Genomic DNA, 26,825 nt, shown 5'->3' on the forward strand with positions numbered 1-26,825 from the left:
GGAAGTCGGTAAGGCTAAGTGCTGGAATTCAAGAATAGTGTGGGCGGGATCTGACTCCTGGCCTGGGAGGAGCAAGTGGGCAGGCCAGCTGGTTGATGCTGGAATGCAATTCCGTCTTGGAAGGCGGGAGGAAGCTTCAAACCAACCAACTGGCTTCTGTGGAAGGAGGTGCAATGAGACACTGAGGAGGAGGGGCCTAAAAGTAATAAATAAGGAACATATGTGTTTGAAGTTGCTCCCTGTGGCTGCCACACAGTCTCCTGCAATCCCCGGGTGGAGATGAAGTCCCAGGAAGAATGGGCTTGTAAGTTTCTTTTGAATGCATCTTTGCCTTTTCCCTGTGTAACTGGGTCTTCTGCCGCAATACCCAAAGCTTTTAGCTTGATTTCAAGGATGGGATTTTCTGTGTAATCTACTTTCACCTGCATGTTTCTTCTAATGTAGCTTGGGGGCCTTGTAAATTGCACAAGTAAATGCTCTGTGATCCTTTCTGGCTGCCTCATATTTCAAAGGAGTTTGCTCTGAGTACACATCTCTAAGGCCTGGTATCCTAGTGGTTGTATCTATGATGGCCAGATGTATTCTGATTTTTGTTAGTGGAGGTAAACGGGGACTGAGATGTGGGGGAACTCCAAACAAACGAGAGAGACGAAGTACAGCCAGGCATACTGCATCTTTGCGATGTGACAGAATTTAAGTCTGTTTAAATATTTCAGCATTAGTTAGCGGAACAAGAGCCGATCGGCTGGGGTGAAGTCAGTGGAGAGGTATCTATGGCACACACTTTGTTGGTAGGTGCTGTAATATGAAGAGGGTTTTTTGGGGGGAGCTCTGTCAGCCTTCAGAGACAGATCGGGCTCTCTTCCCCCTCCCGTGCTTTGTATAGAGCTTCTCCGTTCCATGGAAATTATGGATCTCATGGGCCTTTCCAGACCAGCCAATATCTGGATGGGGGAAAGAAGAATGTGGCTGTTTCATGAGGCATCAGTCTCCATTTGTTCTCTCATTTAGCACTTTGAGAAACAAATTGCTTAAAACAAACAAACAAACCCCCAAACAAACAGGGAGTGGCCCAAACCGCCAGGCTTCCTTTTGTTTGTTTTAATAGTCTGCTCCCATGTTCTTGATCTCTGTGTTAGCAGTTTGTGTTTCTGCTGTGTTGGCTGCTTTTATCGACAAACTGGTTTTTTCCCCCCTGCTGTCAGGCTCCAGATGTTGCATCAGGGTTGGACCCCACTTTGGTGCTGCATAGGGGGAGAAATCTTGTCATCCAAACCGCTGCTGGTGTGATGATGGTCTGTCCGGATTATCTCAATTAGCTGCTCCGCTAACGTAAAACTAGTCCTCATGCGACCACGATAAACTGAGGGATGATTATAGGATATGAAGTGTTCTGCAAAGGTACAGAGAGAAAAGGGTAGAGGGCACTTTTTTGATGTTAAAAACCTTGAAGGGCTTAATGTTTGAAGTATCAGAGGGGTAGCCGTGTTAGTCTCTATCCACAAAAATAACGAGGAGCCCACCTCTGAAGAAGTGGGTTTTTTACCCACGAAAGCTTATGCCCAAGTAAATTTGTTAGTCTTTAAGGTGCCACCGGACTCCTCATTTTAAAAAAAAAATTAAATCTTCTTTGCTTTCAGATTTTTGCCATTTTGTTTTCGGGCGAGTTAGACACACTTACATCAATTTGCAGATTTCCAAAGTTGTCACCTGATCAGGGCACTGGGAATTTTACCCAGTGATAGGCTTCAGTCTTACACTGCTCCCCTTGATATAAAGTGCAAGGGACTATTAAGTCAGGGGCGCTGTGCGTCCGCTCAGATCCAGCTGCGAAGCCTCCCCTAATCAGATTAATACATAGTGTCTCTAGAATTGTTGGGATCAACAAGCAGCGTAAGGATTGCTGCTATTTCTGTCGTGATGAGGGGTCTGGCTAGCTGTGGGGACTGCTAATGGGTAAAGAACTTTTTGAACTGGTGACCTGCAAATCCAGAACAGGTCTGTAGTCACCTGAACAACCTGGTTGTTCAATGGTTTATGTGAGCTGGCAGCATTCAGTGTTAATCCTTGTGGACAGGTGCCAACATCATTCTTGGCAGGCTCTGCACCGGGGTCATGGGGATGGAAATACTGTGTCACCATTTGTCCTTCCAGGTCATGGGTGAGGCACTTGGCCAGAGGGGAGGTTTGCCGTGCGGCTGCCTGGATTATACGTGTTGTGTGGCTTAGAAGGACTTTCTGTGCAGTGTCTAGTACAACGAGTTCCTAATCTATGCCTAGGTGCTTCACGAATACAAATAATAATAATATTAGACTGGGATTTTTCAACTGCAGATTCAGCTGCCTAACTCCCTAGGGGCCTTTGAAAATTCCATCCTTAAGCCTGGTCTATGCTTAAAATTTAGATCCAGCTAGATACCTATAATAACAACAGTGAGAGATTCACACTCCTGAGCGCCATAGTTAAGATGACCTAACCCCCCAGTGTAGGTCAATGGAAGGATTCTTAGGTCAACCCAGCTACCGCCGCTCGGAAAGCTGGATTAATTGTTGCGACTGTAGGAAGAGGCTACACTAGAGCACCCACAGTGTAGATGTGGCCTCAGTTTCCAGAAGTCTCCATCTCGCATCTTTCACCACCACTAAATTCACTCTAAAAGCTTTAAGGACCTGATCCAGTCCTGGGCCTGACTAGTACTTGAATGGAAGACCACCTGGGGATCCCAGCTGCTGCTGTAGGTGGCCTTTCTTTACCATTTTTCTCCTTGTCTTGTCCGCTCCCCTCCCCAGTATTCCCTCTGGAGTTAGTGGCGTTACTTGCAGGAGTAAAGTTTGCATGATAGAGGCCTAAATAGTTCATCAAGTCAGAAGGAGAAGAAGCACGAGTCCTTCTTCAATTCTGCTGCCTGACCAGTAAGTTTAACCGTGTTTCTGTGTGTTGCAGAGGCAGATCCATACATACTCCTGGTGCCTCATGATTGAGAATCTGCTTTATGTTCACTGTTAACCCCCCTGACCTCTGTTGCCTAGCTAAGACCGCTATGCCCACCCACTGCTGCTTTGAGGAGGCCAGGATATTTGCAGATGTTTTTCTTTGTCCGGTTCAGAGCATTCAGCTGATAATTCACCAGCGTCAAGAGTTACAACAGGGATGAATGTGGCTCTGGATTTTTCCTAAGAAGGTGTAGATTTCCTCTTGTTTTTTCCCTCCTCCCCCCATTACAAAATTTGGCCCAAATCTGTTTTTTGAGTTAGCTTTTTGTTCAAAAGTGGAAACTCTTACTAGCTTGTTTGTTCATACTGCGGACTTAACTTGCCTCTTAGAAATGTGCGCAATTGAATCTGAGGATTTTTGGATTGAAATAGATTGCTTTGACAAATGCCTACATCTCAATGTGTCTGAGAAACTTGGTAAAGGGGTTGCCACATATGCTCGCCTACACCAGAGGAGCCAGCCAGATGACTGTGCCAGCCAGTTGCATTTAATAACTTTTGTATTATGGAATTGGCTAGGATGAGCCAGCTGACAGATTGTCACCCGTTCTCTAGTTTATTAGCTTTCCGCTGTTGTTCTTCTGACCCGGGACTGTGGTTTCTGTCTTCCTTTTTTTTTTAAAGTGTCCCTGTGATGCATTCACTGGATGGCCCATATCAGCTTGAAGATGAGCAGGTGACTATAAGGCCACCAGCACTGTCTAGAATAGTGAAGTTGTAGGTGAGCAGAGGGAGTAGCTATGCGTTGAGGCTTGGGTTTGTGTCCATGACCAGAAATATTCTTGTCTGACCCAGGTGGCTGGTGAAGGGAACATTGGATTACAAGGGCTGTGCATTTACCAGCTGCTAGAAGAGTCGCCTTTCAGACGAGAAACACATTGTTATACTGAGAGTTTCTTTTTTGTCCGTTTGTTGGATTGTTAACTCCTCAAGGCATGCATGGATCGTGATTTTTATCTTGTGCAGGGTTGGGGCCACAGTTGGTACTTGAACAAATGAGAGCTTGGAAAACAGGTTTGATATCCATCCCCTGTCACATTATCAATGGCTAAGAAGATCTCTCTCTCTCGTGCTCACTTTCGTCTTCGCTCCAGAGTGTACTCTAGCTCATTTGGTTGGATTTCCTTTCCTCTAGATATAACTTGTCTGGTCCAAAGGAAGGAAAAGGACGGGTAAGTGAGAGGATGGTGCTTGTCAGAATCATCTTGGATGGACAAACCCTTCATCTTCTCTGTGCCAGTTTCTGGAAAATTTCTTTGTTTCTGTAGTGATTTGCCAGCACTTTGAACTGCAACTGGGCAGGACCAAAGCTGTATCTTTGATTTTTATTTATTTATTTTTTTTAAGAGGACACAGATGCTTAATGATGTAAACAGACGTTCATTGTTGCCTGGCTTTGTTTCTACAAGAAAAAATACATTTGGGTTCACCCCATGGCCAGATTTCCTGTGTAATGCCAATCCAGAGCACAGCTCTAAGCCCTCTGTAAAACCCTCTTGAGTCTGCTTTGAACTTTGCGTAGTGGAGTTTCTGAAATGGTAATAACAGACCATCCAGTGTCCAATTCCTGATCTGAGTCTGTGTTTAAAAACCCCCAACTCAGAACACTGATCTGGAAACACTATCTTTAAATCTGACGCTCTGTTTTAAAACCTCTGCCTCCCCCCCCACATAAAGAGGAATATTGGCTCTTTAATTTCTGCCCAAGATCAACAAAACTACACCCAAGTATAAGTGCTTTGTACTTCACTAAAAAGGAATGGGATCAGGCTGTACAGCTCACAGCTGGAACCCCTGGACTCCCTGGCACCGCAGTTCGGACCCCAGCTGGGTCAGCTCAGCCCCTTTATTTTTTTGGAGGCAGATAAACTGGGGTCCAGGAAGAGAGTTGAAGGGTCATAGGACTGGAAGGAGACCTCCTGCGTCCATGAGTCCAGTCCTTGCTGTCACAGCCAACTCTGTGCGACCATCCCATTCATAAATGTATCAAGTGCCAATTTAGAACAAGTTTGGTGGTTTGCCCCCACTGCTACTGTTGCAAGGTTATTCCAGAGCCTCCCTCCTCTGATGGCTAGAAACCACCTTCTCCAGCCTCCATTGATCCCTGACTAGTTGATCCCCATTTGTTCTTGTGCCAGCATCATCCTTTAGCTTCAATAGCTCTTCTCTCTTTCTGGTGTTTACCTCCCCCACCTGCCCCCAGTGTATTCATAGAGAGCCATCAGATCCACTCCCAGCCTTCGTTTTGCTAGGCTATACAAGCCTAGCTCTTTCAGCCTCCTGATCATCCTAGTCATCAGTCTCTGCACCTGTTCCCGTTTGGATTAATCTTTCATGCTGGACGGGTGGGAGGAATTCTCTTGAACAAATCATGCCCAGGCATTGGGAGTGGACATGAAAGACCCCATGGAGGCACCCCTCATGTGATTTCAGAAGATTTCGCTCCTTCATTCTGCATGCAGTGCGTCATGTACCTTCCTTGCTCAACGGCAGGTGCTTTGCAGTATGCATATAGCTTGCAAAGCCACTTAGCAATCCTTTTCGATTAAAGGCCCGTTTGTGTTGCTTCAGGTCAGTGATACTCAGACTTCAGTGGTCCAGGAGCCAAGAAAGAGCCACAGTAGTGTGAACTGATTGTTTCATTTTGTTTCTCCCTCTCTCTCTCATATATATACCGTGCATGTGTGTATAATATTCTCACAGCAAATTGACTGACCAGCTATTCTATAATTGGTTAATAACATAGTAAAAGCATCTTGATTAGCCAATAACTTGAATTGGTTGGTTGTTAATTGAATCGGTGTTTTAATATGTGCTGCAAAGAACCACTTGCAGCTCCCGAGCCTCAGTCTGAGTATCGCTGCTTTTGGGTGCAATATATGGGCCCGAAGAGTCAAAGGCCTGTAACTGACCAACATTAAACAGTTTTAAACAAGGTTCAGGGTTTGATATACAAAGACCTCTGCCTGTTGAGTACCATGGAAAACACACCATTAGAAATCCGTTTGAACCTTTAATAAAAGAAAGAAAAACAGGTAAAGCGTTTGAAATGTAAAGTTACTAAATAAGGCTTTCATTTTAACACATCTCTTGTCTCTTTCTATCTACTCAGGGAAATCTTTTTAGAAAGACACTTCCGCCCCTCGTTTGACAGTCTCTTAGATGGTTTTACACTTGGTAATAACTGTCTTTTTGGGGAAAGGGAAGACATTTAGTTGAGATGGGATGGAGCTGTTGTTGCTGTTAGTCTGTTCCTGTTTGCTAGAAGGCAAAACAAGACCATCACCCACCAGGGGAAAGAAAAGAACAGCAAAGATAGAAAATGCAGCTTCTGTCTCTGGTTCTGACTCTCACTTGTAACCTCGCTGCTGGAGGAGAAATAGGCCCAGCACATGGTCTGATCAGCCATTCTGAGACCTGGCAAGCTGCTGCCAGCATCGGACTGGGAAACAGCTGTTTTTGTTAAGCCACATATTAGACAGAAGGCAAAAGGATAGGGATACGATAGAGAAGAAATACAGCAAGGAAGGAAAAGGAACACACTAGGGCAGGCGGTGGGGGGGAGTTGTGACAAAGTCTTACATCCCAGGTGGTGGTCAGGATTTAGCCAGACCCAGTGGAGGCGGCGCTGTCATCTGGCTCCCTCTCTCTGGCCCTGTCTAGTCGGGACATCTCTCAGGATTAGGATGAGGAAGGTCCATGGTCCTAGGAGGTGGTGGGGGTGGCAGCCATATGATGCTCTCTTCTTCCTCTTTTCTTTTCTTTCAGTCAGCCAGTATTACAGTAGCCTCTCTGCCTGTCCATCTCTGTTAACTTCCCCCAAAGTCTGTTCTGTTTAAGAACCCCAAAAGCTCCCCATTGAGTTCACAATTTAAGATAAATTTATAGGCCCAATTATCACTACAGGCACCATAGAAACATCATAACCCCCTTCGGGAGGAATCTCGTTTTGTGGTGTTGTTTGGGTCATTACCATGTGCTCTTTCCCTTTGAGCAGCATCTCCGTGACCCCACAGCATGCAAAGACTTGCAGATCAGTCAGATCTATCCCTGATCCAGTCAGCTAGCTGTGGAATAGCATATACATTACTGAAACAGATACTTACTCTTATCAATTGACTGGGATTTGGAAAACTTTGAGAGCTAACCCTACAGAAAATACCTCATGCGAGCCAGGAAGCCATTGGGGCTATTTTAGCTAATGATTGCTCATATGAGGTTTGGGCTCTTGCTTCAGTTGTCCCCATGGGGAGAAGCGCCCCATAAACATCTGCAGAGCTTACCCCCATGTCCTCCCTTGCCATCATGCCTATGAACAACTTGGCAGGAGGGGAAACTGGTGTGCTGTGATTGATACGGTCTCATAGTTTCCTTGTGCTCCTCTGTTTGTTTGTCTAACCTAGCACAATGGGGTCCTGGGCCATGATTCCTAGGCACTACCGCAGTAGAAAGGCTTCGGTGGTAGAACTTTTCTTAACTATTGTCCATATCTATGTAGTATGAGTGCCCCTCAGAAATTATGTATCCCTGGCTGGTCCTTCCCTGCCAGCAGAGGTAGACATGGACGATGGGCAGAAAGTTTGCGGGGGTTCGTGAGTAGCATGAATGTATGCAGAACTTTGCGGGGAAGGCAACCCAAAGAGGAGATGATTTCTGAGTACCGCGAAGCCAGTGGTCTCATCTCTTCAAGGGGTGAGTTCCATAAGCCAGATTCTGTGAAGCTTCTGTCCGCAGCCCTTAGCAGCTTTTCTCCATGGGTCAAGACAGTAGAACCTCAGAATTATGAACACCTCAGGAAGGGAGGTCGTTCGCAACTCTGAACAAACCGTGATGGTTCTTTCTAAAGTTTGCAACTAACATTGACTTCTACAGCTTTGAAACTTTGCTATGCAGAAGAAAAATGCTGTTTCCCCTTTATGTGTTAATAGTTTACCTTTAGCACAGTACTTTACTGTATTTGCTGCTTTTTTCTTGTTTGTTTTTTTGGTCTCTGCTGCTGCCTGTGTACTTCTGGTTCCAAATGAGGTGTGCGGTTGACTAGTTAAGTTCGTAACTCTGAGCTGCTTCTTGGGTTTCTCTGTGGGGAAGAATGGAGCTGCCACCGGAGGCTGCGGACATTAAGATCCCTCAGTAGCTAGGGATGTAAATAATGTACAATTGTAATAGTTTAAACGGGTTAAACATTTAACCGTTAGGATCCACTGCTATCCTGCGTGCTCAGGGTCCCCTTCCTCTTAGTTAATCCTAATTTTTTCACTTACCGGCACCCCCCATTCACCCCACATGCTGGATAAAAGAGCTTTTTCTGTTCTTCTATTTAGGCACCTAAATTTAAATTTTATTTATTTATTTAAGGAGCATAAGTTTGAAAACATGGGCTGTAATTTTTTCGCTGACCGTTTCTTGTCAGGTTTGCAACCAGATAACACTTACAGGACATGAAGTACGTCTAATATCTTAAAGCATCTCTACTCTGGGAGATTCCGCGTGGTTGATACCCCTGTTTTTGTAAGAAAAGTTTAATTTGCTCAGTGGTGGCAAGGTCCAGGGGAGTTTTGCTGTCCTAGCAATTGTGGTATGTTTATGACCATTGAGCTTTAAAGCTGTTTGGCCTTTTTCTCATCAGCTATCAATTCCAGAGAGCCACGAACACAGTTCGGCGTGCATAGCTGGATGCTGCTCCGTGTGCCAGTTGGAGGGTTAAGGAGGACAGGTGTCGAAATGTCACCAGATCTTGGCAGGCTTGGACTCGGGCTGTGAAAACATTAGGCAGTGCTGCCTGAAGTTGTTCCTGTCACAAAGGAGCAATGCCATGCTCTGGTTTTAATCCCGAAGAATATCTCCTTTCTTTGTCTTGCTCCTGCAGTGCCTGTAGCTACTGCAGAGCCCACTGATCTTCTTCGGCTCTCCCCTGGGTCCCAGGCAGAGGGGCCCCGCCACCCAAGTGCAGCGTGAGGAGCACCGAGCAAATGGCCTAGTGATGTGGAAACATCCACAGCCTGCAGGAGGGAATGGCTTGTTCTAGGGGAACCCCTGGACGTCAGTAGCCATTTGGGGCCGGGGGGTAGGTAGTGGCTCGGACTGAATTGCAGTGCCTCAGAGCCATCGCAGGGTGGCGGGTTCCCGCGGCAGTCGTGTTACTTGGCATATATTGAACGTGGTGTCGAGTTCTGTGATTTATTTTTGGTGGCTCTCCTTGACTCCCACTTGATGAGGAGGTTTCTTGAGGGTCAAGTCTTCGTGTGTTTTAGTGGGTAGTTCTAGAGTGCAGGGAGATGACAGCCAGGGCTCTGGTGGATTCTCTTGTAGAAGCATTAAAAGACAGACTATGTTGAAGGAGCAACATGCAGCATAGCCTTTGGGAAAGATCCTCAGAGTCTAAGCCTTCTCTTGTTGTTCTGCCAGGGCTGAAAGGTCGAACAGGACAGGGCAGAGAAGACTCTGTATGCTCTATCTGGGCTCAGGAGGCTGTTGTTTCTGACCATGTCAGTGTCACGGTCTGATCGTTCATGCATACCGCAGACCATCTGCCTGGCACAGCCTGGAGTGAGAAGCGGGTTGTGTTTTCCAAAGATTAGCTAGGGAGGATGCACTCTGAATATCCAGTGCTGAAGACCCTTTTCTGCTTTTTGAATTTGGGACACATTTTCTTGTGACATTGGGAGATGCCTCTCCATCTCTTTAATGCGAAGTGACTGTCCTGAACACCAGCTTTCCCAGACGTCAGCTTGATCTTGGGTGAACTCCCATGGCTAGTAACAGAGGGATTCCTGCTCCTGTCTACATGTGGCTGAGATCTTCTCTGTTCTCTAAGCAGTCAGGAGGAGAGTTGTGGGAAGAAGGCGGCTTAAGCATAATGCTTTTGTGAATTCTGGTACAGAGTACCTGCCCCTCTCGGAGCCAGGTGGTAACAATGTGGTGCTAGCATCCTTCCGCTTTCAGAACATGTGCATTTTCGGTTGGTATCAAACTCAATTTCCCAGGTGTGCTACAGTGCATTGGAAACCCGGGCTCAGACTCGGGTTTGAGCCCCACCCCCATATTGTCCACACACACACATACATCTGTCTGACTTGAGTCAGCAAGCACTCGGGTCCCAGGCCCCATCCAGGGAGGAAGGGGTCTACACACAAGCCCTGCTGAGACTCTGGTCCAAACCCTATCACTTCGCAGCGTGGACGCAGCTCAAGCCACGGAAGGTCTGTGTGGTTCAGTAGGGACCCGTTAGCCCTGTGGTAAGACCTGGCTCCAGCAGTTATAAACCTAGATTTACAATGCAGTGTGGATGCTCGAGTATGGGCTTAAAAATACCAAGTCCGCATGCCCAGGTCCCACAGATATGGGTCCACAGAGCCATGTAGACATACCCATAGAGCCTTTCATCTCTAGGCCACTGGTTCTAATCCAGGTCAGTAGTGAAACAGTGGGGAGCTATCTGGCGGTGGCCAATGAGCTGCTGAGGCTCGGACCGATTCCCATCGGGCAGGTATCCATATCATGAACAATACCCACGCTTGATGCTAATGACATCCCCTTGTCCGCCCTTGTTAGAGGCTGAGGATTGAGTAGACCATAGAGACGAAACACCCCCTCCCCCCGACCTGTAGAATTGGTCTCTTCTGCTCCTAGTTGATGCACTGTGGGCTGGGTTTACAGGGCTTCCGAGAGGGGGGTCGGTTTCAGGCTTCTGGAATGTTGGATTGGGGCTGATGTTAGTCTGATCAGAATGTACCTAGCTATCCGGAAATTGACAAAAGGCCTTCAGGCAGTCTGACCTGAGAGGTAGCCTGGGGAGAAAAATCCAGCCTCATTGTTCTACATCATTTGTGGTGCTGGGCAATAGTCTAGAGTGCCCAAGAAGTAATTTGCCAGGCGCTGCTGTTAGTGGCCTCTATCTTAATTTACTGTGTAGCAGATAACTGCACAGGGAAAGCCCAATTCTGTTTCTGCTCAAGTGGGGGGGGGAAAACTTGGACAGGTTTCAATGGGAGCAGGATCGGGCTCAGCGTTTACAGAAATCATAGACCTGTAGGATGGGAAGGGACCTCAGTAGGTCATCTAGTCCAGTCCCCTGCACTGAGGCAGCACGTGCATCTTCCAAGATGGATGGGATTAGAAATTGGTGCTGGTGAGCAACTCTGTCCTGACCCTGCAGTTTGCACAAGGAAGGTGTGAACCTGCTGCTGCCCTGGAATGGGGTATAGCCCTGCTTCCTTCTAGTCCTTTTTACTTAGCTGCTTGGAAGCCAGAAAAGGGGCAAATGGGATGGCGGGGAGAAAGAGTCTGTATTCTAAAGTTGGTTCCTCTTGGGAAATGATTAAAGCCATAAAGGGATTATTCTTCAATTGCTTGATTAGCTTCTAAACATTGGCACTTTAAAATGTTTGAGATATTTAGTTTCACTCTAAATATAAGGTGCCTCATGGCCCAAGTCCCAGGAATCCTTTTGCCTTTCTCTCTAGCACCTTTCATCCATGTTCTTGTGAGTGGGGCTGATTATCACCTTTTTACAAGTAGGGAAACCGAGGCAGAGTGGGGCAGTGGTTTACCTGAAGCCACATAGTGGCAGAGCAAGAAATAGAACCCACAATTGCTGACTCCAGTCTCTCTCGTTCCAGCCACTAGAGATCATGCATCTCCGTGCTCCTGGGCTCTCTTCCCAGCTATCTGTCCTCAGCAAGCTGAAGGCTAGACTCTCTCCCACGGGCAGGAGAGATCATGCTCTCTGATCTCTACTCTAAGCAGTGCCTGAGAGAGGAGGACAGCTCTGTGAAGTTACAAGCAAGAGATTGCCTGTTAGGTCACTGCCAGATTTAGATTCACGTTCCAAAGCAGCTTGCCTGTGTGCTCTTCTCCTTGCAGTTGCTAGAACTTCATTTTAATGGTTTTATTTTCTTCCTAGTTCTAAATTTAAATATTAATCCAAAATCAGGGACAACTGGCAAGCAAGTAAGGCAAAATGCCTTCAGGTCGGGGATCCAAACCCAGGTGTTCTGTTGGAAGAATAACAACACAAGTACAAGTTATTTAATATGGGAAGCGGAGAGTAAATGAAGGACGAAAACATAGGATCACTTTGACTGGGAATATATTTATCCTGTGCCTTTGAGATCTCAGGGCTCTAGAACACGACTGGTCTTCTCTGTGCACATCCAGAGCTGGCAGCCTTGGGATTCTGCTTCCCATGTGGAAACGGGGAAGTGACTGGCCCAAGATCTCGCAGTGGGTTGGTACAATTGCAAAGGGAACCCAGTAACAAGCCCTAATATATCTGAGGGCACATCCATCCCATGATTCCTAGCGCTGCAGGACCATGAATTCTCCTGCAGTATGCTGTGGGAGAACTGGTGGGTTCCTTCTGGGCCCATGGTGGGAGGATAGTGGGCAGGCCTTGGAGGACTAACAGCACTCAAGTGGAGCTTGCAGAGTGGCTGTTTAGCAGCTGCCAGGCTGTGCCCACTCGAGCTGTAGCTTATACGGCTTCAGGCCAGCCAACCCAAGTTAACAGCACTACTGTGGGCGAGTGAAGGGTTATCTGCATGTGGACGGAAGCTGAGTTAAGGTCAACACTCGCTGCAAACCAACCCTAGAAAGCAATCACACGCGCGGTCCTTGCAAAGCCTCCCATGCCAGAGTTGGCGATGAAGCTGAGCCCTGAGTTGGATGGGTGACCCTGAACTCCCCAGTCACCCCTGGCAGAGGTCCCTCCAGTTCAGGGTTGGGTGGAGGAAGCTTGCTGTGTCTCTTGCGGTGCACCAGCTTTCTAGATAAAGGCCTCCATTCTCTGGGGCTGTCACTTCAGGACTATTCACTGGAGCTAGCTTAATTATGTAAAAATAAATGATTTCTTTTTCCCTTTGGAACATCAATTAGTTTTACATTAGACAGTGGAGCTGCATATGGCAGCTGGTTCCCATTAATTAAAAATGCTTATTTTTAAGCAGAAAATTATGAGGTGAAACGGGCCAGATTTTGTATCCTGCCATATCAGCGCTGACTCGAGTTTTCTAGGTGCTCAGGTTGCTCTGTGTGTGTGTGAGAGAGAGAGAGCGCGCGCTAGCTGGCTCTCTGGGATTGCCCTGGCTGTTTTTTCTTTTACTGTTGGGTTTGGTTCTGTTTCCCAGTTGATTCAGGGCTGCTTGAGACTTTCTGTCACAAGGCAAATGGCATCTGGTACTGGAGACAGATGTAATTAGAAAGGTCTTGGTGTAATTGCTGGTCCAGTGCACCACCTGAGTGACCATACATCAGAATTCTGAATCCTCAGACGGCAGCGCTTCGCCCATCTCTAGGACTTTCCATTTGCGGGTCTCAAAGTTCCTTACAAACAAGACAGACTTTGGCTTCCTAAGATGTCCAACATAGAGGAGAATTATCCCTATTCTGCAGATGGGTAAGCAAATAAATGAGAGGCGAAGTGACTTCTTTAAAGCTGGCCTGCGAAGGGGTTGACATTTTGGGTAGACGGGACCTGGATTTCTAATGTGTTGGGAATCCAGTGGTGAGGCTGTTAGCTAGGGAGACCTGCTCCCATTTCAAGGCGGGGTAGATCAAAGCACATTACAGAGCTCTTAGTGCCCGGCAGCAGGGTCTGTGTGAACACTTAATGCATGGCAGGCTAGATATACAGCCCAGCTTGCTGCGAGCTAACAGACTAGCCCCAAGTCTCTCTCTGCCTCAGTTACTCCTCTGATGATAGCACTGTCCTACCTCAAGGGGGGTGTTGTGAGGATAAATGCAGAAGATTGAGATGGGGTCAACATAGGTATTATGGATGGGATATAAAAACGAGCCATCAGGCTGCCTTTGTACCTCATAAATAAGCATAAAAAGGGCACAAGGCCTTTATTTAGATCAGTGGTTCTCAACTGGGGGTACACGTACCCCTGGGGGTACACAGAGGTCTTCTGGGGGGTTCATCAACGCATCTAGATATTTGCCTGGCTTTACTACGGGCTACGTAAAAAGCATTAGTGAAGACAGTACACACTAAAATTTCATACAGACAATGACTTGTTTGTTCAGCTCTATATACTATCCACTGAAATGTCAGTACAATATTTATATTCCAATCTGTTATAATTACGTGGTAAAAATGAGAGAGTCGGCCATTTGTCAGTAACAGTGTGTCTGTGACACTTCTGTATTATGTCTGATTTTGTAAGCAAGTCGTCTTTAAGTGAGGTGAAAGTTGGGGTATGCTAGACAAACCCAACTCCTGAAGGGGTCCAGTCTGGAAAGGTTGAGAACCCCTGATTTAGACCACCTGGAAGATCCCATGGTAAGAAGCAGGAGTAGAATTTAAACCTAGGAGATGGTGTCTGTGTGTTGCAGTAGCATCTAGAGGCTCAACAGAGCTGGACGTTACGGACATGTGAAGAGCAAAGGGGCTGTCCCAGCCCCATAGTAACCCAAAAACCATCTGTCCTCTCCTGGGTTAGGTGACGTCTCTCTCCCCTGTGGGTGGCAGGGGAGAATGATCATTGCTGCCCGTGACTTGTGTGCTGTTTGTTCAGTGTATCAGACAAAACAAGTTATTGGCTCCTCCCTTGTCCTATACGGTGTCTGTGCTCATTTGCCTCCCAGAGACTTCCGACTTGTTTAGAACCACTCCTGAATCAAAACTGGTTTGGCGTGGTCTCTCGGGACAGCTGGTACTGGGCAGCTTGGAGGAAACAGGAAGGGAAATTGTCTTAAGCTGTGATGAGCCTTAGGTGGAGAACTGGTTAAACAAACCAACCAACCCATGAGGAAGGAATGAGCTGTGACATGTCAGCAAAGCAGAACAATTGAGGTGGAGATTCAGTGTGTCACTGTACAACGAGGTGACCTTTAAACGTCTGCACAGCTGTTCTTATTAGTGCCAGAAGCGTGTATGTGTGTGTGTGTGTGTGTGTGGGACTTAACAGAAATAGATATGTTCCCTCCCCGGAAAGAGTGAGCCTGTAAAAACGTAGCCACGTTGAGGACACGTGAGGGGGGTTTCCAGGATCTGCCTCCAAATTAAGCTGACATAGGAAGGAAGTGAGAGAGTTTGAGGGGAAACTAACGAAGATGATGCAAAACATGCTTGGCATAAAGCTTTGGAAAACCAGATTTTTAAACTGGACACCCGGGACAAGAAAGAGAAGCAGGTGGCTGTAGAGATGAGGTCATCTGGGGAAAGGCCATCGGAAAGTGAGGGGGTTTGAAGATGGAAAGACACATGGACAGGAATATTGTTCTGACCAGGAATGGCACATGAGCGAACCCAAAGGTGGAAGAGGTAGCCAGGTTAGGATCAAGGTGAGAGATTTCACACTGTTCCTTCAGTATGAGCTGGTACAGGGGTACACGTGAGTGGCCAGGAGCCCTGAAAAGCTCCATGTTGCCAATGTGCACTGCTCTGTCTCGTAAATGTCTCCTTCTGAGCTTTGGCAGGACAGACGTAGCACAGAAGGGTTGGATTTCTCCTGGGCATTTCCCGTTCATTATCATCATCATCATCTGTCTTGTGCATGCAGCAGGCATCTCTGTCAGAGCAGAACCCTTCAGGCTGCTGAGATGTGTCTCGTTCATGAAGCAGGAGCATGCTCGGGCCATGCTGGCCCATCTGTCATGAACATACATGCCATCTGCACAGCATGGCTGCGTTGGCTCAGTGGGTGCGGCTCTTCTCCATTTCTTCTCGCTGGCTGACCGAGTGCTATGGATGGGGATGAAGTCCTGGCTGTTTGTTTCTGGTGTCCACGTGAGCACTGAGACATTGAACTTTTTGGGTAAGGGTGTGGGGGAGAGCGTATAGGGGAGGGAGATGAGACTGTCTCTAAGGCCATGAGCCATGTGGGTGAATTTTAGCTGGTTTGTCCCACTTATTCTGACTTATTACACGGGGTGGAGCAGTGGTGAGCTGGAGCCAGTTCGCGCGAACCGGTTGTTAAATTTTGAAGCCGGTTTAGAACCAATTGTTAAAGAGGTGGGCAAACTCCGGCCTGTCGGGCCCGCCTGAGCTTTCAGCTGTGGAGAGAATCCCTTTTTAATTTTTACTCACCCGGCGGCGCTCCGGGTCTTCGGCAGCACTTTGGTGGCGGGTCCTTCAGAGCCGCCGAAGGTCCGGAGCAACAGAAGGAACCAGTTCTTCAGCTTTTGCCAGCTCATCACTGGGGTGGAGCCCAATTAGATATTTCCTCCAAGCCTCGGAAGGAGCATGAGGACCAATCCCATAATTGTCTCTAACACTTGTGCAAACCAGATTTATAGATCTGTCTAGCAGGGGGAGCTCTGTGCATGGAAACTTACTCCTCTCCCCTGTCAAGGGTTGTTTTGTTTGCTCTCTTGTGCTCGGCTCTGTACAAACACAACACAGCCAGTTCTTGCCCCAAAGAGCTTACAATCTAAGGAAACTTTTATGCCTTATGTGTTCAAAAGTGACTGATTTTTGACTGCTCAAGTTGGGGGACTCCTTTAAAGGAGCCTGTTTTTTGTCAGAAGCCCTTAGTCCCTGCCCCCTCAAATTCGGACAGTATCTCAAGGTGGGCACGCAAAATAGCTAAATAACTTCTGGAAATGTATTTCTATGCATCCGTTCTGGCAGACGTGGCAATGGGGTAGTTCCGTAGCTAGATTGTTGCAAACACAGCAGCAAAATTGGAGACTGACTAACACTCCACCACTCGGTCTTTTTAAATGAATGCGGGACTAGCTCCAGGCATTGGTAGTGAGCGAGAGCCTGTTGCTTCTGAGTTACCAATTCAAATCCAGCCCATGACTGTAGTGACTAAAAGTTGTTTCCTATCTGAGAACACTTGGACCTGTGTGCAGTGAGTTGGCGAGTCTCAGCCCAGTTCGTAGTGGACATGCAGCTCCATCTCAGACCTCCCCCAGAGCTGGTGCAAATTGACCACCTCTTGTTGGCCATCTCCGCAAAGAGGCCAAGAATTGACTGAGCCACCCTTACACCTCACAAGAGTATGGTGGGGCACTGACCTAAATCAGTTCTCTACCTGATTGACAGTCCTAAGTTCTTATAACTTAGCCACCAATCAAACTCCTTTCCCAAGCACTAAAAATCAGTTTAGGCTATATTAACTCCCCCCGCACCCTTTCTAATCTGTCCATACATAATAGGGGCAGTGGGAGTCAGGAGATCTGGGTTGTTGTCCCAGGTCTGCCACTGACCTCTGTGTAAACTTGGGCACGTCAGTTCAGGTCTCTGGGTGCCTCAATGTGCCTCTCTGGGGATAGTATTTAATAGCCTCTTGAGGCTTGATACTCAAATGCTTTGTGATGGTTCTGGCGGAGGATGTGAGAGAGGTGCAAATCACCATCTCTGGTCTGTTGTAGAAGAGCATCCCTGTCTGGAAAGGGAGTTGGTGAAAAGGTATCGAGGTGCTATGCGGTGACATAATTCTAAATCCTGTCTGATTGTATTTAGCTTGCCATGTGGTCCCTGATGGGTGATCTGAGTGTTCTACCATACGGTCACCTTCTGTTATATGAAGGAGCTTGATTTTTGTAGCCTCCCGTGATTCTTAGGCAGTTCCATGGTGGTAAGTGCTCCCCTTCCTCCTTGACATTTATTTTTCATTCCCGTCTCAGGTCTTTTAGCCAACCTCACCATGTTCAGCAAGAAGAAGAAACGCGTTGAGATCTCTGCTCCCTCAAACTTTGAGCACCGGGTCCACACTGGGTATGACCAACAAGAGCAGAAGTTCACTGGTCTGCCAAGGCAATGGCAGGGCATCATCGAGGAGTCGGCAAAGAGACCCAAGCCACTGGTGGATCCCGTGTTCATCACGGCTATTCAACATGGCTCACAAAAGGTAGGTGGCCTGGTGAACCTTCATGCGGGGTCTGGTTTCTGCAAGAGCAAAGGGAGTTCTAGTGAATGAGGCCAGGTTGAGAGACCCTATAGTCCCTCCTTTCCCTAACAGATCAATGGTCTGTCAAGGGGCATCCATATCTAGGGGTTCATACTTGTAGCACAGAAATAACACCTCTACAGGACCCAGGCACCTGCACTCGTAGCTTCAAGAAGTGCCATGTTGGCAGCCCTGAAGGAGAAGAAAAGCTTGGCCAGGGGCAATTTGTTCTCCTCTTTTACATTTTTGGGGTGCCAGTTTGGCCAAGTAACATGGCAACTTGTTCTCCACAGCCCATTCAGTGTTTCTCCACCTCTCTCCTCAGGCTGCCAGCGAGGGTGCAGGTTTCAACAGCATCTTTATGTGCATGATGCCCTGTCTTCTTACTAGGAACAGAACAAACTGCCACCAAATTGCCTCTTGCTAGTTACCGAGAGCCATCGGTGGTCCCCAACGTGGGTGGATTTAAGCTATTAGGGCCAAAGGCTCTGTATTCCCTTCCCTGGGCCCCCTGGTCCTCCTGGTTCAATGGCGAGTTTAAAAATGTGTGAAGGGAAACACAAGTATTAAACGGCATTTACCCCTCTTGCATCCCACTCATTTCCCCTTTCCCAGTGTTTGTCTTTTCCATCATTCCTGTCCTTTAAACTTTGACTGTGGCTTGTCCATTTGCTTGAGTCAGGAAGACCCAGGATCTGGAAATCGCTGCTGCTTCCACGCTAACCCTAATTAATTCTTTCTAAACCTCTCCAGGTGAATGTGTCTACATGGAGCATTAGCCCTGAGCGGGACGAACTTGCCTGCTAGGGCAGGGGCACAAAGGCTCTAGTATTTGGGTCCGCTAGTCTTTTGCTGCGTGTTTTCGTGCACTGTCTCCCCTGGGCACATGAATGCTCATAAAAAAGGAAACCTATTGAACTGGGTAAGGCACGGGAAGCAAGCCATTTAAAGGCCAGCCTGGAAACCAGAAATAGCTACATCTAAGACTCCGAGGTGTGTGTGTGTGTGTGGGAGGGATGGCAAAAGCTTGGTAACCTTGAATCCGTCAATTTCCGGGAGTATACAGAAGTCTTGCAATGACTGAGCTTGCATCTCAAACCTATGAGTGGGGAATTAGAAGTTCCCAAAGGTACACTGGAGAAGACTGATCGAGAGCCTTAAATGTCACCGAAGAGGATTTCCTGTGGCGTATGGAACTGAATGTGCTACCAGTTCAATCACTAATGATGGGATGGGTAGTTGGGGGTGAGTGGGAATGGCGGGGGATAGGGGCCATTGTTGGCTAGTAGCCGTAGAGCAGGACTGGGCGTTGGGGAGCGAAGTCGAGTCCCAGCTCTGCTACTGACTTGCCACGTGACCTTGAACTAATCACTTAAAGATCTGTCCCTCAATTACAGGGAGGAGGTTTTAAAAAAAAACAAAACGGGGGAGGTAGGCAGACTCACCTTTTTAAAGCACTTTAGATATGTAGGTTAAAAAGTGCCGAGTTCCGGCAATGAGGGAGGTTGCCGGTAAAGACAGGCCTGTCATTTCATGCTCTTCTTGGCTATGTTTAAACAGCCCTCTGCATATATTCATTACAGATGGCCAGACTGGTTTTTATGCCATGTTTTGCGCCTTCCCTTCAGCAGCAAGTTGCAGAGAGTGTGATGTTTGAGGGGAGCGGGAGTCGAAGCAAGGACTAGGGAGTTCAACAGATGTCAATGTCCCGCCTCAACGGAATCCAGCTCCAGCTAGGAGGACAGAGAGTCTTGTGGTGAGAGCACTAGCTGGGCTGAGAGAGACCTGGGTTCAATTTCTGCTCCTCCACAGCTGTCCTGTGAGATCTCTCTGTGCCTTGGTTTCACACATGTAAAAGGGGGATCTTTGCAGATTCCTTCCTAGCAGGGTGTTGAGGATAAACGTTAGAGATTGTGAGGGGCTCAGATATGGGGGCCAGGTAAGCACTGTAGACTGAAGTTCTCACTACTTCCAAAAAGTCCTTACTCAGAAGACCACATGCTGGACACTTGCAGGAGCTACCTTGCGTTGCTTTGAGATGACATGGTAGCTCAAAGTCCAGCGCCACTCGGGACCCAGCCTTCAGGTTTTCTCTGAAGCAGTTTGTGTGCTGATTTGCGATCTTCCCAGGAGCAGCCCTCACTTGGACGGTGCTTGGAAGTAGAACTGTTTTAAAACTGGAGGCAATTGCTGGGATCAGTCGTTAAATCAATGGGAATAGAAAGTGCTTGGCACCTTGCAGATTAGGCCTAGATGAATGAAGGAGTGTTAATGGTATTAAATGTGACGCTTCCGGTAGGTACCCAGCAGTGGGAGGCACCTTGCTACCACCTGCCCTGAGCGTGAGAGAGCTCGCAGCACTTAGGTTATAGCGACAACACATAAAAGTTTATTTAAGAAAGTCTAGAGATTCAAATGATCTCAAGTAGAAGGATAGGAAACAAATGTTTTCCGATAAACTAAAACCGTAACATGCATTCTAGAGCCTAGACGTACTTAACAAGGTACTCTCCTGTCTAATGAAGTATTGCTCACGAGTGTTTTCCAGACAGGCTGTGATCCCTTTTCCATGACACAAGCTATGCTGTCAGCTTGTCTCTTCGGGGAAGGATTCTGTGGGTCTCTTTGCAATCCCAGATATATCAAACCAGTCCTTTGATCTTCCTTCATAAACCAGGCACTGTCCTGCTGTGTTCCTTCCTCTAGATTCTGCTGTCTCTTGTGGATTTAGCAATTTAGATTAGCTGGTGGCTTAATATGAAAATAGACTTACATTGTGAGAAAGACAAAGACTAGCCAGAGAGAGAGAATTGTCTACTCTCCCCTGCCTGAACCCTCCCCTTTAACACCAAGGCTCCAAGAACATAGCTTGCAGTAAACTACTACTTTTGGAATATTCTTTGTATACACCCTTGGCAATGGCTATGACAACTGGCTCTTGGCAGAGACCTCGCATGCCACCCTTGGGTGAGTTGCTGTCCATATACTTGACCCAGGGGATGCCTGTAAAACTCTCTGTGCTTGTTAGCACATAAAGAGGTACAGACTCCATTTCCAGTGATACCTTTCTCTTTCGGAAGCCAGTGCTGTTCCTCCAGAAGGGGGAGGTTACAGCCACTCGTCCAACCTGTGTCCCTTCTGCCCCCATCCCGACCTGCCTGAGCGCTCCGGCATTTTGATCTTTTGGACACCAGCATCCTTCTGTGGTAAACAATTCAGTGTAGTAGCAGCAGAAGTTTTGAAGCTAAAAAGAACTAGATGAGTCCATGGAGGATAGGTCCATCAGCGGCTATTAGCCAGGCTGGGCAGGGATGGTGTCCCTCGCCTCTGTTTGCCAGAAGCTGGGAATGGGCGACGGGATGGATCGCTTGGTGATTCCCTCTTCTGTTTATGCCCTCTGGGGCACCTGGCACTGGCCACTGTCGGAAGACAGGAGACTGGGCTAGATGGACCTTCGGTCTGACCCAGTCTGGCCGTTCTTATGTTCTTAAGCTTGCATTCCTGCAGGGCCGGCCAGCCTTGCTCCCTCGGCTCGTCCACTTTAAACCACGAAGCAGCCGTTAATAATGCTGTGGTGAAACTGCTCCGAACGCTCTTGAAGTCTTGTGCTCGAGCGGCTTTACGAACAGCCCTTGGCCTCGCAGCGCTGGCTCCGTCTGAAGGGCTGAAAACGGACGCTTGTTCTCACCTTGCTCGTAGGACTCTGTGCCTGCGTGAGGCAGAGTCGCAATGAGCCCACTTCCATCCTATCAATCCGCAAAGTGCTTCGGCTGAGCCACAGACCACGCGCAGGAATTGCAGCGCCCGCATTCAGCAGTGGCCGTCCCGCGGCCCCCGAGCGGAATCCTGCTGCTGCTTTGAGTTACCGTAGCACCTACGGGCCCCAGTCACAGAGCTCCTCGGCACTGTGCAGACGGAGCCAAAGGACAGTGCCTACCCCGAGGAGCTTACAGTCTAAGGCCAGAGACAGGGGAGCACAAGGAAACAATGAGAGAGGTCTTGGTCAGGATGACTGGCTGTGGTCTCAGTGCTGGGACCGCTGGGGTGATGGATTTGCATCGCTGTCGCTGCTTGCCAGTAGCTTTCAGGGCCCGCCTCTCCTGCTAACCTCCCCATGAGGGCAGGTTGCTCAGCACATGGCGGGGTCAGGCCTGTGGAGACAGCCTGTGAAGCAAGGTCTCGTGTAATCCCTTGCCAAGGTGTCACGGGGCGAGGCCTAAGGTAGGGCTGGCGACTCTCCCTGCTGGGGAGGATCCGTACGGAATCCGTGCCGGCAAACCAGAACCCGAAGGGCAAGCGGGATCTCTTTCCACGGACGCTCAACCGGATGCTTGCAGCACTGGCTCAGCCAGCACGGGGAACTGCGGAGCTGGGGGTGTGACCGAGAGGAGGGAGGGAGGGGAGTCACACTCCCTAGGGGAATCAATTGCAGCAAGGGGTGGAGGGAGAATTGCTTGGACTGGGGAATTACTTGATCCCCTTCCACACCGAGCAGTACTAATTTGGTTCTGGCTGTGCACCACCGTCTTCCACCTGCTCTGATCTGCTGAGCTCAGCAGCAGGGGAATCCTGAGCGGGATTGGTGTTCGCCCTGCGTGAGTTGCTGTGGCAACAGGGGAAGAAAAAGCAGGGATTATAAGACACAAACAGGTTGAGCTGAGCTAATTTTGTGGCCGAAGCGAAGATATTCACCTCCGCCCCTTCATTTAACATGACTGGGTGGAAAAAGGGAGTTGCGGGAGCCTGCCTTTCACTGAAATCCCTTCTCCGCTTAACAGGGGGCCCTCTTCCCCCCTCCTCCCATGGGTTAGCAGGGATCCCACCCCCTCAATAGCACTGGAACATGATCTCTTTGTCCCCGGTTCAGCGGCTCTGACGTGGAAGGTCGTCTGTGATTCCTGCCCTGCTAGCCCGCCGCTTAAATCAAGGAAAGTGGCCCGCTCTCTGCTAAGAATGTAGCTGGGGGCTACCCCTTCTCTGTAACTGCGTGGACAGCGTCGCTCAATGGGAGCGTATTAAGCAGCCCCAGCAGATGAGAGACCTAAGTCGGGCAACCTCCAAGTACCAGCCGCTCTGGGTGCGAGTTTTGAACAGGGCCATCAACCGGCACCGAAACTGGTGCCAGTCAGCGCAGGGGTTTGGAAGGGGAAAGCAAGAGACGACCTATGGACCTGTGTGTCCCGGAGCTCCGTTCCCACAAGCCCGTGGGAGCGCTGTGCGGGAGGGTGGGCAGTGGCTGTGGGTGCCGGTCCGTTTACATGACACCGGGGAGGTGCTCAATGCTGTTTGACAATTACGGCCCTTTCACAGAGGCCCGAAATCCCTAATTGCTGCAAACTCTTCTCTTGAGCCGCCTGATGGAGACCCTCCTTCCTGATGTCTCTGCAGAACCCTTTGATCAGCCTGATTTTTATCTGACATCGTTGGGTCCTCCCCACCCCGTCCCCTTTCTCCTGCACCAGGCTGGGGATGGTTTTTGTTTTGTGGGCTGCAGGCATGAAAGCTCTGCCCTCCTGCATACGCTGCAGACTGAGCTAAAAATAAAACCCCGTCGAGACGGAAGAGGAAACAGCCCTGGTTTTTTTCGGGTCGTAGAGACTGCTCCACCTTGTAATTTTTGCAGAGAAAATTGCCAGTTACCATGCAGGAAGAGTGTTTTTCATAGCACCCTGGGCTTCTTCCCAGAGCAATGAAGAGCCGCATGGAAAGTGGTGGGCATGGCTGCCATACCTTGGTGGCTCTGTGGACTGGGGGAGTGCTGTGAATCTGTCCCTGCTGAGATCTTCTCTGCAGCCTCTTGTTCTGCTACCGCAGACCAGGGAAGGCCACCATCAATCAGTGCTTTCCCCTAGTTTGTCTGGTGCAGCTCTGTCATGTCCGGCTCCGATCTCACATGCTAAGCAAAGGCCTGCTGGGCCAGCAGCACGTGGATGGGAGACCTCCAAGGAGGCTGAACCTGGGGATTGCAGCAAGTGGCAACAGTGTTTGAGGGGGCACGTTCCCCGAAGCGACCTGTGGGAGTGTAGTAGTAGGTGGAGCTCCTCCCTCTGGCTTGGTGCTGACCCCAGTGGCTTGGAATAAATGTAGAGCTTTTTGAATGTATTATTTGTATTGTCATAGAGCCCCGTCAGGGGCCAGGCCTCGACTGGGCCAGGCACGAAATGGCTCTTAGACGGAATGTTTGGGCAGTGTTATGCCGTTCTCCCACCCCAGGGTGGCTGCATTTCAGTGGTGGGTGAGGCACATGCTGTTCCTAGAGCGCTTGGGATCCTTTATCCTGGAAGGTGTCATCCAATTACTGCTACTGACTTGTGACCAAGATGTACTTATTGGAGCCCAGCAGCAGAGGGGGCTACTAGCAGCAATGCCCGCTATTGATCTGTTGTTACCGCAAGCTACTTGTTTGGGAAAGGAGGACGTAAGACCCTTGAGACGCACACATGGCGAGCAGTTAGTATTCCCGTTTCCAAGTAATGGGGAAACCGAGGCACGGGGGGGCAGTGACTTGACTAAGGCCGTGCAGTGGGTCAGTGGCAGAGCCAGCACTAGAATTCAGCTCTCCTGTTTCTATTCCTGCGGTCTGACCCCTGGATATGCTGCTGCCGTATTCCCTGATAGGGCTGGGATTTGCAACTTTTAAGTCTGTGACCAACAAATTAGCCAAAAACTTCTCCTGTGAGACCCACCATGTCCCACAATCCTTTGCACCCACAAAGCTTTGTGGGATTTGGGCCACCGTATGACTTTTGAGAGTGGTGGCAGGGCAAGGTAGGGGATTGTTTGATTTTTCTCTTGCTTGTAGCCCAGTATAACATGGTGAGGTGGCATGTTTTAGGACCCTGCCTAGGAATGCCAGGGCTCTTCTGCCAGGTCACCTTAATGTCAGGTGCTAAACACTTCATGAAGATGCCGGGGTCTTGTTAGCGCCGGCCTAGGATATCAGTGGGTTGGTGTGTCCCTCTCTGAGACAGAGGGAACTAAGGTCAGGAATGTGGGAGTCTGGCAGAGAAAACCCTTGGAACAGCAGACCTTCAGGGAGTTTGCCTTTATTGTTAAAGATCAAGGCAAACTCCCCAGAGGGGCTGAGTTTGGAGCGGGGTGTCTTCGTGCACACTCTGTTTGGAGCAGCATGGGAACTCCGCCTGCTTACGCTTGGCTCCAAATTCTATTTTTCTGCCTCCTTTCTAGTTCTTCCCCTGCGCCCTGCTGCATTCTTGTGCTGGCATTATGCCCTTACCTCTCCTCTGCTGGCTTAGGGGAGCGTGCATCCTCTTAACGAGGCTGGGGGGCAGTGACGTGCCCAGGGTTACACCAGTTTCGACTTGGAAACTCGCGAGTCAGTGGCAGAAGTGGGTCAGGTCTTGGGAGTCCAGATCCCAGTACTTTCTGCGTAATCTCTGGTTCTTCCATCCACAGGGTGGCTGGCTGAAAGCTGGCTGCATTGTATTTGCAGAGCAGAGGGTCACACAGTGTTTGACTCTCATTCAGCTGGGCCTTTGGGTTTCCTCTGAACTTCTGGGTTAGGTGTGAAGGGGCTTGGAATGCATTTGATGATTTGCGTCGAGCCATCTCTCCCGTGTGGGGAGGGAGAGCCTGCCCGTGTGGGGACGCTGGGTGGATTTGTAGGAGCTGAAGAGTTGGATTCGGGGTAGCTTATGAGTTTGTTGATAAATACACTTGGGTATTGTTTGCTGGCTGAGTTCAAACTGCTCCATTGCCGCATGGGATGTGGTGAGGCTGGCTCTGATGTAGTGGCCAATTGCTGACTATCTCTGGCATCTGTTGCCTGTCTTCATGTACGAAGCAACCACCTTACTCCCATCCTCTGAGATCCCCCCAACTTCCCTTCGACGTAGGATCTGGTGGGAAATTGCCATCCTTGGGAGTTCATAAAGTCCCCTCTCTGCCCCTCCGCGTAGTCTCCCTGCTGGGGTATGGGAGAGCCTTCTCTGTAGCACGTGTGGATCAGTTTCCCTGTACTCATCCCCTGCCTCATTCTCCATCTTTATTTGAAATCTCTTGGAGGCCTGTTATCTCTGATTCCCCTTTGGCTTAAACTGGTGTCAATTGATAGTAACACCTTGATTTCATTGGAGGTGCACTGGCTGCTTACTCCTGTAAGTAGAGAGTCAAGAGACTCCTGCTGACGTTTGCAGTTCAGTCATAGACTATAGGCCCAGAGGGAGGCTGAGATCAACTTGTCTTGACCTCCTGTGCAACCCAAGCCAGAGACCTGCCCCAAATAATTCATGTTTGAACTGGAGCAGACCTCTTAGGAAAACAGCCATGATGGAGAGTCCACCACAAGCCCTGGTAAGTTGTTCCAATGGTTAATTACTCTCTTTGTTAAAAAAACATGCACCTTATTTTTGGCCTGGATTTGTCTTGCTTCAATTCCTAGGCACTGGATCTTATTAGACCTTTGTCTGCAAGATTGAAGACCCCACCAACCCTGATATTCTATGATTATCCATTTTTCGTCTCCCTTGTGTAGGTATGTGTAGACTGTGATCAAGTCATTCTTTACCCTTCTCTTTGTTAAGCTAACTAGATTGAGATCCTAGAGTCTCACTACAAGGCCGGTTTTCCAATCCTTGAATCATTCTGGTCGCTCTCTGGCCCTCCGTAGTTTATGAATGTCCTTCTTGAACTGTGGATCCCTGAATACACCTTCCAGCAGCTGTCGCACCACTGCCAAATACAGTAACTTCCCTATTTGAGAGTCCTCTCTTTCTACATCCCTTTTGGCCACAGTATCACCCCAGGAGCTCGTCCAATTATCCACCTTGTCCTCCAAGTCTAATTTAGCTGACGGTATTAGGATTCATCATCATGGCAAGTCCCAGAGGGCCATAGTAGTCTCATTGCAAATCAAGCGGCCCTCTGGTTCGATCTCCAAGTAGGACCTTAAGGCAGCCTGTCTGTCAGTTTGTCCTTCTTTGGGAGACTTCTCAAGCTGCCGAAGCTTTTGGGGTTTGCGTAATCGCTGGT

The 26,825-nt window shown here is 48.7% G+C and overlaps 1 protein-coding gene across 4 annotated transcripts in view; it reads left to right on the forward strand.

The window, feature by feature from the left end:
- The window catches only part of PAK4 (p21 (RAC1) activated kinase 4), an 89,655-nt gene that overhangs the window by 43,930 nt on the left and 18,900 nt on the right, over positions 1-26,825 (forward strand). For 3 of the 4 annotated variants that reach the window (XM_084612768.1, XM_084612770.1, XM_084612769.1), the window contains exon 2: positions 17,572-17,795. In XM_084612768.1, the coding sequence (XP_084468894.1) occupies positions 17,592-17,795 (204 nt within the window). In that variant the 5' untranslated portion in view covers positions 17,572-17,591. Of the gene's footprint in view, positions 1-247; positions 305-17,571; positions 17,796-26,825 lie in introns of those variants that run through there. The other variant, XM_084612767.1, reaches the window with a different exon arrangement.

This window comes from Lepidochelys olivacea, assembly GCF_965140295.1.
Source record: "Lepidochelys olivacea isolate rLepOli2 genome assembly, chromosome: 23".
Lineage (NCBI taxonomy): Eukaryota > Metazoa > Chordata > Testudines > Cheloniidae > Lepidochelys > Lepidochelys olivacea.